We start from the raw sequence: 14,482 nt of genomic DNA, 5'->3' as shown, positions 1-14,482 counted from the left end.
TTTCCTCACTTGATCCAGGGGTAACTACTGGTTTTATTTGTTTAACACTAGTGGAACACTTTTGTTTTAAATCTCAAGGTTGCAAAGAAGAAAAAGACTCTGTTCCTGCCCTCCTAGAGCTCACCACCCAGCGAGGGAGATGGATGTATAAACGGGAGGTTCTAGGGATGTGATTTGGTTCTTTCATTCCTGCTGACCATGGAGCAATTCTGCATTTTGTTTAAAAGATAACTTTATGTTAAAATACACCAAGAAGGCTTAGGCTGAGGTAAATAAAGTATGGGCTGTCAGTTGTCAAATAGCCCAACAAATGAGTGAAAGAGAAAGCACAGATAAACCAGAAATATAATCCACAAAAGTAAGTTGTGTTGGACTTAGTAAAGCTGGTAAGTCATGCGTGCACAAGTAAATACAGTCAGATCTGCATGTCCTCTGAGCCCACTCACCCCGTGACCTGGCTCTTCCTGACTTATGACCCCAAGATCCAGCCTTGTGGTAGTAAAGGAAGACCAGGGCCATATCAGCCATCATGTTATTCCAGCAGGCATTTTCTCTCATGCTTAGCTGCTCAAGTTAATGTACTCCTGTTGCTTGGAAGCACTCCAAGAAAGACTCCATAATACTGGAGAGAGTTCTGTCCTTAGAGAGATGAGGAAGCAGTGTAGTGTCTCAGACACTGGCAGTCGGTATCTGTGCTATGACCTGGCAGGTATATGCAGTCAATCCTTTTGTCCCTTTCTCCATTTTTGAGGTGCATTTCTGCTCCCTGCCACCATGGGAAAAGGGTGATTTCAGACTTCAGGATTAAAAAAGCTCATTAGCTGAAGTTTTTCAGTTCATTATTCACCATTGTGTGTTGTCTCTTCTAACTAAGAGTTTTGGAATTTTTAAAGATGACTCACCATCTCTTTGGAGAAGGCAATGGCACCCCACTCCAGTACTCCTGCCTGGAAAATCCCATGGACGGAGGAGCCTGGAAGGCTATAGTCCATGGGATCGATGAGGGTCAGACAGACTGAGCGACTTCACTTTTACTTTTCACTTTCATGCATTGGAGAAGGAAATGGCAACCCACTCCAGTATTCTTGCCTGGAGAATCCCAGGGACAGAGGAGCCTGGTGGGCTGCAGTCCATGGGGTCGCAAAGAGTCGGACACGACTAAGAGACTTCCCTTTCACTTTTCACTTTCACACATTGGAGAAGGAAATGGCAGCCCACTCCAGTGTTCTTGCCTGGAGAATCCCAGGGACGGGGAGCCTGGTGGGCTGCCATCTATGGGGTTGCACAGAGTTGGACACGACTGAAGCAACTTAGCAGCAGCAGCATGGTCAAATTCTAGCAGTTTCATTTGATTCAATCTAATAGTTACATTTGTGGCTAAAGGGGTAAGAACAGTTACTTTCTTTGTGGGAAAAAAGTACACAAAGGTAAATTTGCTTTTGTTCTAACCTTGATCCATTTCCAGGCTAAGGCTTACCACTGGAAAAGGGAAGAAGTCCCATTATTTATACAGCAAGTAAAGCATGTTGGCTTTTCTGATTCCCCCCCTTCCAGATTCAAAAAAAAAGGACCATGCCATGGTGCCTTTCATTTAACATGAGCTGCCTGGACAGTGTCAGCCGTACCAAAAGTATAAGCTTTCCTTCACAATAAACAGAGAGAGGGAAGTGGATGTCTTTTCCTGCCTTCGGCTCTGGAAAGTCTCACATTATGGCTTGGAAGATGAAAGTAGCTATGTTTCAGTCGGTCAGTCACACTGAACCTCACAAACCATGGCTGTGCAATGGGAGTTCATGGAAGGCACCTCTAAATCTTGGCTTTTCCTGCCAATCTTCCTTTTCAGAGGCATGAAAGTCATTGAGAGCCGAGCCCAAAAGGATGAGGAGAAGATGGAGATTCAGGAGATCCAGCTGAAAGAGGCCAAGCACATCGCTGAGGATGCCGACCGCAAGTATGAAGAGGTCAGATCCTAGAGCTCAAGGCCTCATGGGTCCCAGCCATGGCCCAGAAGCAGGGACTGGGGGAGCAATGAAACCATCTGCTTCCTTAGCAGAAATGAGTGTTTTTGAGAAGGAGATTTCCTTTGTCTCCAGAAGATGGTTCTTAATTTTGATCCTGCTAGGGAGTCATTCACACTGGGAAAGACCAGGGATTTGTTATCCCCCCACCCTCAAAGACTAGGACAAAAGATCTTTGGCCAGACAGCAGGGAAGGTTGGGTCTCTTATGTTTTGTGAAAGGAGTCTCTCATGCTGTCACCATGCAAGCAGTTATCCCTAGTGAGATCCACCTGGTGCATCCCAGTTTAGGCAGGGTGGAGACATAGACCACACATTTGCTTCCTGGATTCATGGAGGCACCTCTCAGTCTGTCCTCTCTCCTCACGATTCCCAGGTGAATCACCTCCTGGTCATGTCCCCATGAAAGCACCCTCCTGTGTTAAGAGCCCACATGACTCTTTAAGGTTTTAGTTTTCCCTTTAGCTCTCCTGAAACACCACTGACTCTTCATCATCATCATCCTCTCCAGGTTACGCTATGCTCGCTAATTTTGAAATGCTTCATAGGATCCCTTCTTCCTGGTCCTTTCTTCCTTCGACCTCATTAGTTCTCTTACCAACTTCTCATGTTAGCATTTCTTGCTATTTCTGTTGGCATTTTTAACCTCCTCCACCAAAAGGAAGTGGAGGTACAGAGCTCTAAATTGATGAAGTTCTTTTAGGGTTATTTTCAGTCTTGCCTTGCAGCTCCCACCTTTTCAGCATAAAAGGCATCATGTCTCATCATCCTGCTATTTCAGAGATGGTGAATTTCATCTCTTCCCCTCCTTCCACAGTTGGTCTGGCTGCTGTGTAATTATACAGGCTTCAGTTGGGTCAGACTTCAAATGTGCCTGCCTACTCATAACTGACCATTCTGGATCTTTGTGAGCAGATGGCCTCCTCTCCATGGGCATTCCTGGTAGAGAGTTGCTTCCCTTCCAGTCCACGGGAGAGAGGATCATCTTGTTTGTAGGCAAGAACTCCCAGGGGCTGAGTCTGCCCCTGCTCTCCTCCCACACATACACACACACCGTCCTCAGAGCTTGGAAGCCCCATGGTGTCTGTGTTTTATGTGTGTCCTGCTGCAGGTGGCCCGTAAGCTGGTCATCATTGAGAGTGACCTGGAGCGTGCAGAGGAGCGGGCTGAGCTTTCAGAAGGGTAAGCGGGCCCGGCGCCAGGAGGCCCTGTGTGGGGTGCTGCGGAGCAGTGACTAAACAGCATGACCTTCTGGCAGCTGCACATTTACCTGTTTCAGCTCCGGGCTCCTCATGTGCTCATTCGACATGGATGAGCCACGAGTCTGGAACATGGAGGACTTGTGTGGGGTGTCTGTGTATGAATGCGTGTATCACTGCATGCCTTACCTGCACACTGATTTTTAGAATGGCCTTGTGCATTTCCTGTGTCCACTAACAGCCAAGTTCGACAGCTGGAAGAACAATTAAGAATAATGGATCAGACCTTGAAAGCATTAATGGCTGCAGAGGATAAGGTACTGATGGCTCATGTATGGGTTTTAGGTTTAACTGCAACCCAGGCGTCTTTCAGCTTCCAATGCCTACTGGTCCGTTTTTATAACGACTGCACCTTCACTACACCCTCTGCTATCTTATATCTTGCTTTAAGTGCTTTCTTTGGGTCCTTTATACTCTTTTGTTTTTCCTTCATAAATGCTCTTTGGTGCAGCCAAAAAAGAAGCCAAATCATCACACTTTGAAGTTGTTGGATTTTGTCTCCCCACCTCTCTGCATTGGAAGGAAGGTCCAGGGCAGTGTCCATAGTGAAATTGGACATCTCAGCCCCTGATGGTTTGGCTTCTTTAAGGCAGCCCTTTGTTCTCTAGGACTCGGTTTTCATTTTTTTCCCATCCCTCTCCTTTTTCTCTCCTCCTTCCTCTGGCCTGTCTCCCACCCTTTCTACCTCTGATCGAAAACATTAGCAAATGTGCCGAGCTTGAAGAAGAGTTGAAAACTGTGACGAACAACTTGAAATCACTGGAGGCTCAGGCTGAGAAGGTAGGCCAGGAGCACCATGTCGGGGAGAGGCATCATTTAAGAGCTACTCAAGAGACACCCGCTTTTTCCCTTCTAAGGCCCTGCCAGTCAGAGGAATAGTCCATTAGAGACTTTAGCCAGAGGCCTCATTTTGAGGCGATTTCCTGATGGTTATTGATACCAGATTCTTTCTTTTTTTTTTTTTCATTCAATGGAAAATCCATTTTGTGTTGAGTATGTGAGTCATCCATAACAATTAATTTAAACGAAGTGCCAAATGGATAAGTGATCTTGTTCTTATCCCATGTAAAACAATAGGCAGGAACGCAGAGACCGCATTGTGGCATGCCATCTGATCCCAGAGGCTCCATTACCTCCTGAGAGATGCTCAACATCTGTTGGCTGGGCTGGCACTTTCTTTGTATTAGAAGACACAAGTATAGGGTGAGCTGTGGCCTGACATCTGGAACGTTCTTTCTGATTACAGTACTCGCAGAAGGAAGACAAATACGAGGAAGAGATCAAGGTCCTTTCTGACAAGCTGAAGGAGGTAATATTAGGGGTGTTTTGAACAAAGCCAACTGGATTGAGTTTGTCTCTATGGAGCCGAGACATTTTTCATTTTAATGTTACAATGATCCAGGAATATTCCGGGGTGGGCTTAGAGAGCCAGCAGTGGTAGCCAGCCACCTCTCACCGTGGTGATTCACTGGTGGGTGGTTTCAGACCACTTTGTGGGTGCCAGGCTTGACTTTCATTTTCTGGTTTCCCTATCTTTATAGCTACCAGCCACCTAAAACTTCCCAATTTTGATTGAAATAAATTGAATTATTGCAGGCTGAGACTCGAGCTGAGTTTGCGGAGAGGTCAGTAACTAAATTGGAGAAAAGCATTGATGACTTGGAAGGTAAGATCTTAAGTCTTGTTTCTAACTTAGTCCTTATGGCTGAATACTGACGTGGCAAAGTGACTTTCCAGTCATGGCATCCTCCTTGACACACTCCTTTGCTCTTGCACATTTTTCCGGTCTGCTCTGTGGAGTTCTATGGCTCTTAAGCTCTCTGATCACCAGATGACCTCTAGCCACCAGACGGGGCCCGTCTTCTTTTTGTAACAGCAGATGCCAAGTGGCTCTACTGCACACTCTTAGAAGTGTGGCTGGTTTATTTTTCACTGTGAGTGAGGCGGTTGTAGGTGAGAATGACTGGTGTGTTTTCTGTCTTTAGTGATACCTTCTTATTGTCAGAATGGTAAGGATTTGGTTTTTAGGCACAACTTAATCTTTCCCCAGGTATGAATTCAATGTAAGGGCTTGGGTTTATTTTTCTAAGTTACTAATCATCTTGGCATATGCTCTGTGCCCTGAAAGGAGGGTGGAGGGTAACAGGGCATTATTGCACTTGGACATTATACGTAAGCATTTCTTCGCTAAGATATTGAGGTTTTATTTTGGTAACACCCTCTCTGTCTCTCAGAAATTCCAAATGTTGAGCTCCAAGGCTGTGAAAAAAGAAAGGAAAAAATATGTAAAATATATGTACCAAAGGTGGAGGGGGCTAGAGAAGGAATTGGGGGTTGGTTCAGATGATACCCAAGCTGGTGGAAAAGAGAAGGTGACACATGGTGCAAAACAGTCTCCAAAGCGCAGCAAGGTATGACACCTTCATTGTTAGAAATACTGAAGTGCAAACTTGGCACAGTGACACTGTAAGAAGCGTGGCTCTCCTCGGTTTTCAAGCCTCCTGGACCACTGAAGGAAGCTTGAGTGGGAAGGCCACAGGGAGTAGTCTGGATAGCACCGAGAAATCCATTTCCCAGTGGTCTAGCTCGGTCAGGAAGTCAGTGGTTTGAAGGTGGAGCCAGATAAGGATTACAGACTGTAGTCACAAATTGTTCCTCCAAAACAATGCCCGTGGCTATTTTTTCCACTGTTTATAGTTGCAGGTGGCTGACTACTCCAGTGTAGTTAAATTATAGCTCTATAAAAGCAAAGCTGTCCTATTGCTCCTCCCCAAGCGGGAGATAGCCTTCTGTGGTTTTGTTTAGGGTTTTAACATGGTTTACTGGTATACCTACCATATTTGTTACGATTTTCATATTGAGTTTCTTGTTTTATTTTCTAATGGGTTTTGTTCTTTCTGTTTTTGTTTCAATTTTATTAAAAAAAAAAAAACAAAACAAAAACAAAACGCACGTCTCCTGCATTGGCCACCTGCTGCGGCATCACTTCCTTCATGCATTGCCCTTTTCTTGCTGCTGTGTCGGGATGGTGTCCCTGCCACCCTCATTCACCTTCCATCTCTTGATCACTCTCCATGTCCTTGCACCTCTGCCTTCCACTTCCTGGTCATAGACGAGCTGTACGCTCAGAAACTGAAGTACAAAGCCATCAGCGAGGAGCTGGACCACGCTCTCAACGACATGACTTCCATGTAAATGTTCATCCACCCTGCCTGCTCACATCCGTGCCCTCATGCTAATATGATCAGTTCGCCACCACTCCCTCTTGTATCTCCAGAATCTCTGCCTTTACAACTTTCTGCTCACTCTCTTTGCACAATCTAGGAGAGTCATTGTTTGGGTTTTTTTTCACATTCTACTAGTATACAGGCCAAGTAGATTGTCTATACAAACCGTCTTCCTTTCAGAATCCATTCATTCCACATTGTCTCAGCTAGATCGTTCCCACCATGCAGTGAACTGGCATAGAAGTGACTTGGGCACTGTACTTGTAGGAACGTACACTAGGCTCAAGTAAAATCAGTAGGCCGTGCAGTTGTGCAAGAATTGCCCAAGAAATAGCAAAAGCCAGTTTCCTGTGATTCAGTTAAATATAATGTGAACATTTTTTATTAAAAAAAAAATACAAATTTAAGGAACTCTACATCCTCAGATGACTGAGGCTCTGAGAGGAGGGAAATTGATCCAGAACAGCATGAAGGATGTTGCTGTAAAACATCACATCTTTCTTTTAAGAATTTTAGACAAAAATGAACCTTTTGCTGAGTAGCCAAGCCTTTAATTTTCTGTTTATATAAAAAGAATTAACATATAAGCACCACAACCTGTGTCAAAGAAATGGGACATAAAGCATAGATTGTGTGCTCTTAAGCACATCATGTGTTCTTTAGGAGGGGTTTAAGTTTCTGTTTATATAAAAAGTAATATGCAAACAGCACAACCTGTGTCAAAGAAACGGGACATAAAGCACAGATTGTGTGATATGAGTTTGAGGGTTAATGGCCCAGCTTTTACTACTTCTGGGCAGTAAGGGTGGAGTAAATAGTCTTAATCTCACGAGAACCTGGAGCATACACAACTAACTTTCGTATTACTAACCAAGCCTGAACGTTGAACCGGTTCTGCCCCACTAAATTCTAACTTGGAGTGTTTCACAGAGGCTTCCTTTTAATCTCACAAGATGGCACTGAATTCCACATAAGCTGGAAATTTCACTTTCCAGGCCCACCTGTCATTCCTTTACCCATGCAGAAAAATGGTAGTCTGAAGAGTGTTGGCATGTGCCTGCTGCCTTACACATTATAGAATCATCATGCTACCCCCGGAGACATGACTGTTACCATGGAAACTGGAGAAACTTGCATCCTCTCTCCACTCATGTATAAATGAGGGGGTAGATCAGATCATCTGTCTCTGATTGCTAAAATGTGGTGATTCTATGAGGAAAACTTGCAGCATCACGTTTGGTTATGTACTCTGAAAGGTGGGCTTAGCTTAAAATCTGAGTTCTGTTCACTGGTCTTCTTACAATGATCCCTCCCGGAGAAGAGGCTTGTGCTGGCCTCGGGCCCAGGCCCTGGTGGGCAAGGATTTACATCCTCCCACAGCTGTGACTGGCAGCAGGTTTTGCATGTCTGCTTCTCACCTGTTTCGGGTGCTGCTCTCATCTGTTCACTTAGCTTCCCTGTTTTTTCTGTTGTACCACTTTTTTTTTTTCTGTTTCTCCCACCTTTTCTCTTCATGCAGATAAGTTTCTTTGCTTCACTTCTCCCAAGACCCCTTCATCGAGCTGGATGTCCCACCTCTCTGAGCTCTGCAGTTTGTCTGTTCTCCAGCTGACCCTGATTCTTTCTTTTCACATCCTGCCTTAGGGCCAGGTACACACTGGCTTCCTGTTGTACAGAAGCTCTTCACTTCAGTGTAAAATAAACACTATGTAAGCTGTTTCTGTTTGCTATTCTTTTTACTTCTTATTTATTGATATTTTAGTTTAAACGCTGAATAAAACCACAAATCTGCTTCACACACAGGAGGGTTAATTTTTGGCTGCTGCTTTGCTTTTTTTTTTTTTTCCAATTCTGAACATCATTCATTAAAATCAACAGTCTCTAAAGCGGTAGTTCCTTGTGGAACTTTTTCAAAATACACATGCCTGGGCCCATCTCTGGGTTTTGGTTTGCAAAGGTTAGAGTTAGGTCCAGGGATGTTTTTTAGGGATTGGGATGGTACTGGTGTATGAAATGGGTTGAGAACTTCCACACAGAGGATGTTGCTTGTTTAAGCCAGAAGGTCTGCCTTGAGCAGGGCCTTTGTGTGCAGATGTTGAGTTTGGGGTGTGGTGAGCCTGCTGTGTTGGAGAAGGAAATGGCAACCCACTCTAGTACTCTTGCCTGGAAAATCCCATGGATGGAGAAGCCCGGTAGGCTACAGTCCATAGGGTTGCAAAGAGTTGGACATGACTGAGCGACTTCACTTTCACTTTTCACTTTCATGCATTGGAGAAGGAAATGGCAACCCACTCCAGTGTTCTTGCCTGGAGAATCCCAGAGACGGGGGAGCCTGGTGGGCTGCCGTCTATGGGGTTGCACAGAGTTGGACACTACTGAAGTGACTTAGCAGCAGCAGAGCCTGCTGTGTTGGTATTTAGATGGTCCTGCTTGAGAATGGGTAGCTAACTAAGGAAAGGCTGCCAACCCACACTGCTAGAATATCCGGAAAGATGAAAAGGATATGGATACAAAAACAGTGTAAGTTGAGATCATTGTTGATCATCCTTTTACAGCACAAAGAAAAGTATATTCATTCCTCAGCCACCTTCATTTTGATCATGAAATGACACTCTTAGGTTTTAGGAATATATGAGTATGTTCAAGTCAAGATTTATTTTTTTGCTCTTAAGCACATCATATATTCTTAGGAGGGGTTATACTTATATAATCTTTGTGATAACTTTTTTTTATTTGTGAATATTTTTAAAGCATAGCTATTAAAGTTGGTTCTTTTTTTTTTACCCCCTAAAAATAGTAGAAATTGTTCAGTTATGGTTTATCAGTTATATTTATAAATTAAAGAACAGCATTTAAGTGATTTTTTTTTAAACATATCACAAAATTAGAACTTTAAAATGATGTGGAGTTTTCTCTCTTAATGCCCAACACTTCTCATCCTCAACAATCTGACTGTATTTCTCCTGTGTTTTAAATTTGGGTGATTGTTATCTATGTATAGTTTTTCTGAGCCTAAGTACTTATATATCCTATGTTCAAATAAATTTGAGCAAACTGAAAATGTCAGTCACTCTACAAAGACTTCAGAACAGAGTAAAAGTACTCTTTTTAAGAGGGCTGTGAATTTAGTAGTGGTATAATAGACTTTTAAAAATTTATAATCTAGACAGTCTCTCTCCCTTGAGAGTGTCAGGACTTCTATAATTTCTTTTCTTTTCCTAAGGCTTCTTGGGCCTGCTTTTGACTGATTCCTGCTTTGTTCTTTTAAAATTCAGAGTAATAAAAGTGGTCCCTTCTCTGAGTAACCCTGCTTTCTGCCACAGAAAGAAATGACAAGTCTGAAAGTTGTACTGAACAGATGTTTAGTTAGTTCTGGAGGCACATCAATTTTTTGGGAACCATTCCATAGGCTCTTACACTTTCTCTAGGTATATTCTACAGGGGGAAATGGGAAACCGATGGACTGCAAAGGCAAATCTGGAGTAGCCCAAGGACTTCCCTGGCAGTCCAGTGATTAAGACTCTGCCTTCCAGTGCGGGGAGCCCAGGTTCAGTCCCTGGTCGGGAAACTAATATCACACATGCCACAGGGTTTAGCCAAATTAAAAAAAAATAAAATCTGAAACAGCCCAAGAAGGTATGGGCACACAAGAGGATGACTAGCTAGTTGATTTTATCAAGAAATTGTCGGGGCCCAGGCTTCTAGCTCAGTGGATCATGCCAACTTAGAGGCAGCTGCTGCAATAGCCTTGGTTGGACCAAACCGCAAAAGCATTGCTTGGCAGTTGACATCCCAGATATTGGGGAGGTAGAACAGGAAGGAAAAATATTTTCAAACATAATCCTCCCAGGCCCCCCAAGCATACCAGTTCTATGGTAGCCAGAGTAGAGCAGGTCCAAATGAGGCCGTAAGGATACTGTCATTTAAACTGCATTCACATCAACCCTCTGGGTTCTCTAGGGTTCCTGCAGAGTTCTTTCATCCCAGCTTGACTGTACGTTGGTTCAGAAGCTAAGACATCTACATGCCCATGATGATGTCTCCCACGTGAGAGTGTGAATGTGCTAGTGGGGTTTAAATTTTGCAGCCCCCAAACATGCAGGACATCATGAAAGGGAGGGAGGGTGTGGTCAGGAGATGAACTGGAAATGTTCTTTGTTTTCAGTGAACTGGCCATCTTGTAGGAAGATAGATGAGTGAAGCAGGTCTGACCTAACAGATGGTGTACATTTAGAGTCCGTGAGGAATAGAGACAGTAATTCTGATTGGGAGCTACCTGGAGAAGATGATATTTGACTGGGGTTTTGCATATTCAGAACATTTGGATCAGCAAAGAAGACAAGGCAGAGATATTCCAAGCTAAAAAACACAATGAATATAAGGTATTCCTCATCTCCTACCATATGTGAAAGTGAAAGTGTTAGCCGGCTAGTTGTGTCCGACTCTTTGTGACCGTGGACTGTAGCCTTCCCGGCTCCTCTGTCCATGGAATTCTCCAGGCATGAACACTGCAGTGGGTTGCCATTTCCTACTCCAGGGGATCTTCCTTACCCAGGGATCAAACCCAGTTGTGCATTGCAGGCAGGTTCTTCATACATGAGAGAACATTAAAATGAGGACTGATTGATTTCCCAACAAACCTGGGAACTAGAAACTGAACATTTTTATTCTCCCCAGGTGTAGGATTGTCAGCCTTCAGGATCGTTAAGTTAGAGTTTGTGGTTTAGGTTGTCCCTGGCATGCAAGACAGTTCTGTAACCTCCAGCTTTCCGTGATAAGGGCCAGGTTCTTGTCCTTGTTTGGGCATCCCCTGGTATCCCCATCAGATAAAAGGCTGACTAGCAGCTGCCTTCCTTGCCAAATGAGAAGATTACATGCCCTTGGGCAAAATGTACTTCACACCAGTCTCCATGTGGACGTTTGGGATTTTATACATGCCCATTTAGCACCAGAGAATGCCATCCTTCTAGGAAGTCAACAGTTAAATCAGTTTTGAGTGGGGTAAGTGCTTATTCTTTTGCTGTTTGTGTAGAGTAACACACCCTACGTCTAAGCTGGATGAGAGTTTATACTGTGTAACACAGTGACTGGGGCAGAGACGTGGAGCTTATTAGTTCTGCATTTCCAAAACTGTTAATACAGTGGGAGTGGCCCCTCTCGGGGCCACCTGAAAGGAAAGCCAGCCCTAGCAGTGGAGATGAAAGGGTTCTAGGGAGGGATGAGCAGAAACAGTAGGTCAAGGTTTTGCAGGCAAGTCTCTCAGTCACTGAGTCCTGCAAGGAATGGATGGCCTACTAGGCTCACCTCCAGCCCTGCCCCAGTTCCTAAGGCTGTTGCCAGAAGCTTCATTGGGCTCAGTTCATATGGTGGTTTTAGTGAGATGCATGAGGAACATGCCCCCTCTCTCCTCCTCGGATCCTGCCAAGGAGGAGGATCCTTTTCCCCCCTCTTGTTTCCCTTTCCTCCTGCCAAGAGAGGAGTCCTGGCTCTTCCTTTGTCAGCCAGGCCTTCCCTGAGCACAGGACAGCTTCTCATGGGGTGAGGGGAACCTGCTCAGCAAGTGACCAGTACCTGAGGTATCTCTGTGTTCTGTTTACTCCTTCTCACCAACTCCAGCTAACCTCTCTTCCTTCTGCCTCTTCTCTTCTGCTAACCTGCTTGCTGACCTGTACAGATCAACTCTACCAGCAACTTGAGCAAAACCGCCGCCTAACTAACCAACTAAAGCTGGCCCTGAATGAGGATTAAACTTAAGTGGGGAAGAACCTGGGCTGAATTCTAGGAATGCAGCCCGTGTCAGGAAATATAAGACTGTCATACCTTCAGATAGTAGGGTTGGAAATGATTGCTTTCTGCAGAATTCTGCAGAATTGAACATGAATCAGTTGAAAGGTTGGCCTTGCCTGCAATTTTCCTCTTATATCTAGAATAATTAAGTTCTCTTTAATCCCCAAACTGCTTTTATGGTAAAATTACATCTGTGTATATGGATCAATGTTTATAATCAGTTCAGCACTCGTCTTTGCAATAGCAGGTCCTCTTGTTTGGACTGATGCATAATGAGAACCAAAAACATGTTTTCTATTTCCTACAGAGAACTGAGTCTTGCTTAAAATTAGAAAGTCAAAGCAGAGGGATGTGTATCAGCATATATATATATATGTATATATATATAATATATAGGATATGATATATATAATAATATATTCCTATTACATATTCATATTTCTCACTTCTAAGTATCTGGTATAGTGTTTGAAATATGATTAAATGTACCTATGCTTGGGCAAAATAGCTTTTGAAAACAGGAGTTCATGTCAGAAGTCCCCGATTGTCTGAAAGGTATGCTTTTATTTAGTCTTAACAGTGTTGTTGGAATCTGGTGAGAATGTCATGCTAATAATAAATATAACACTGTGAGAATAATAAGAGAATGTCCTACTGGAGTGTGCATGAAACATGTTGGTTATTTTTTTTTTAAACGAGCAACAGAAATAAATCCTTGAAACGTTGTCAGAAGGCCTAGTTATGTCATCTTTGTTTTCTCTGAGATTGTGTTACAACACAACTCTCGGACCTTAGCTGCCTGTAACTCAGAAATGTCTGCTGCTGTTATAACTTTGAGTGCTGCGCGCACCTCTCCCGGTTCTCACAGCGCATGAGCAGTGAACATCCACCAGCCCCACCTGCATTTTGTTCCCCGGGGATTACTGGTGGAGATTCACCTGGCCGCTCTGTGAGAGCCTGCTGTGCCTGCAGGTTCTTCAGGTCCAGGACAGCGTCCCCTTTGTAGGTCCCTGTCTGGAAATGAGTCATGTCGTACGAGCATGCCCGGTCCTAATCATCTCATCCTGTGTTTGTGATTGATGTTTGCCTGCCTAAGTGTACAAACCACCGCTGTGTCCAAAGCTCAGCTATTCATGACTTAATTTTCTAATCCCACCACAGAGAAAGTGGCTCATGCCAAAGAAGAAAACCTTAGTATGCACCAGATGCTGGATCAGACTTTACTGGAGTTAAACAACATGTGAAAACCTCCTTAGCTGCGACCACATTCTTTCATGTTGTTTTATCTTTTTGTTTTGTTTTGTTTTTAAACACCATGCTTACCATGAAACCCCTTAATGCATTTTTTATTTACTTTCACCACTGTCACAAAAACATCCACAGGATACCAGCTAGATCGGGGGTGGGGAAGACACACACACAGGCAAGCCCGTGTTCAAGGTGACAATGATTTAAATGTGCCATTTCCCAAGTTGACATTGCCACACCGTAGAGAGTTTAGCGACACAGTATGCTTAGTCAGTCCAGGAATCCTTGAGGAAGCAGAAAGATTTCCACTCAAACTGCCAATGACCAGGAAGGGTAATGTTGGAAACAATCGGGTGTGGATTGGTGCTACTTTAAACAAAAGGTCCCACTATGGTCTCTCCTTAAATATTGTACGATTTAGAAGTCTGTCCAACACTAATTTATTTTGTTGTGAGTTTTACAATGAGGTGAGACTGTGGATCCTGTCTGTCAGAATTCACTAAAGCTGAAGCTTTGTAAGCCACTGTGCTCTTCTAATTGGCGTATTTGCAGCTCGTTACAACTTGTGGGATAGCATGCGATGTGGATTTCCAGCATGTTCAAGTGAAAGATGTGGGCACCACATACAATGGTGAAGAAAACACATTGTCTTAAGAGTTACAACTGTATGGAAGCCTTGTACAATGATATGGAATAAATGCACATTGTAGGACGTTTTCTAAACAGGGTGGTCCTGTCGTTTGTCCGTTTTTACTTTGTGAACTTCAGATCGCGTGACTGACCTACCTTCCCTCACACATGTTTCTTAAAGCTTATGAATATCTCAGTGTCTGGCAGGGAGTGGGTTTCTTGTGTGATCCTCCCAGAAGCACTCAAAGCAGGATCCCTTTAGTCTGTTAAAGTTACAGGAGGAGGAAATGGCAGCCTGGGAAATTCCACTGACA

General features: G+C 43.9%; 1 protein-coding gene across 29 annotated transcripts in view; it reads left to right on the top strand.

Annotated features, from left to right (window-relative positions):
- Positions 1 to 14,261, top strand: part of TPM1 (tropomyosin 1) — a 29,624-nt gene extending 15,363 nt beyond the window's left edge. For 4 of the 29 annotated variants that reach the window (XM_019968724.2, XM_019968725.2, XM_070797469.1 and 1 more), the window contains 6 exons: positions 1,844 to 1,961; positions 3,129 to 3,199; positions 3,981 to 4,056; positions 4,523 to 4,585; positions 4,873 to 4,942; positions 13,452 to 14,261. In XM_019968724.2, coding sequence (XP_019824283.1) covers positions 1,844 to 1,961; positions 3,129 to 3,199; positions 3,981 to 4,056; positions 4,523 to 4,585; positions 4,873 to 4,942; positions 13,452 to 13,534 — 481 coding nt within the window. In that variant the 3' untranslated portion in view covers positions 13,535 to 14,261. Of the gene's footprint in view, positions 1 to 1,843; positions 1,962 to 3,128; positions 3,200 to 3,457; positions 3,534 to 3,980; positions 4,057 to 4,522; positions 4,586 to 4,872; positions 4,943 to 6,388; positions 6,472 to 8,022; positions 8,223 to 12,177 lie in introns of those variants that run through there. The other 25 variants (XM_019968722.2, XM_019968723.2, XM_019968726.2 and 22 more) reach the window with 9 other exon arrangements.
- The last annotated feature ends 221 nt before the right edge of the window (positions 14,262 to 14,482 follow it).

This window comes from Bos indicus, chromosome 10 (genome assembly GCF_029378745.1).
Source record: "Bos indicus isolate NIAB-ARS_2022 breed Sahiwal x Tharparkar chromosome 10, NIAB-ARS_B.indTharparkar_mat_pri_1.0, whole genome shotgun sequence".
Classification (NCBI taxonomy): domain Eukaryota; kingdom Metazoa; phylum Chordata; class Mammalia; order Artiodactyla; family Bovidae; genus Bos; species Bos indicus.
Note: the sequence above shows the minus strand (reverse complement) of the source record. Positions and strands in the feature narration are given on the sequence as shown.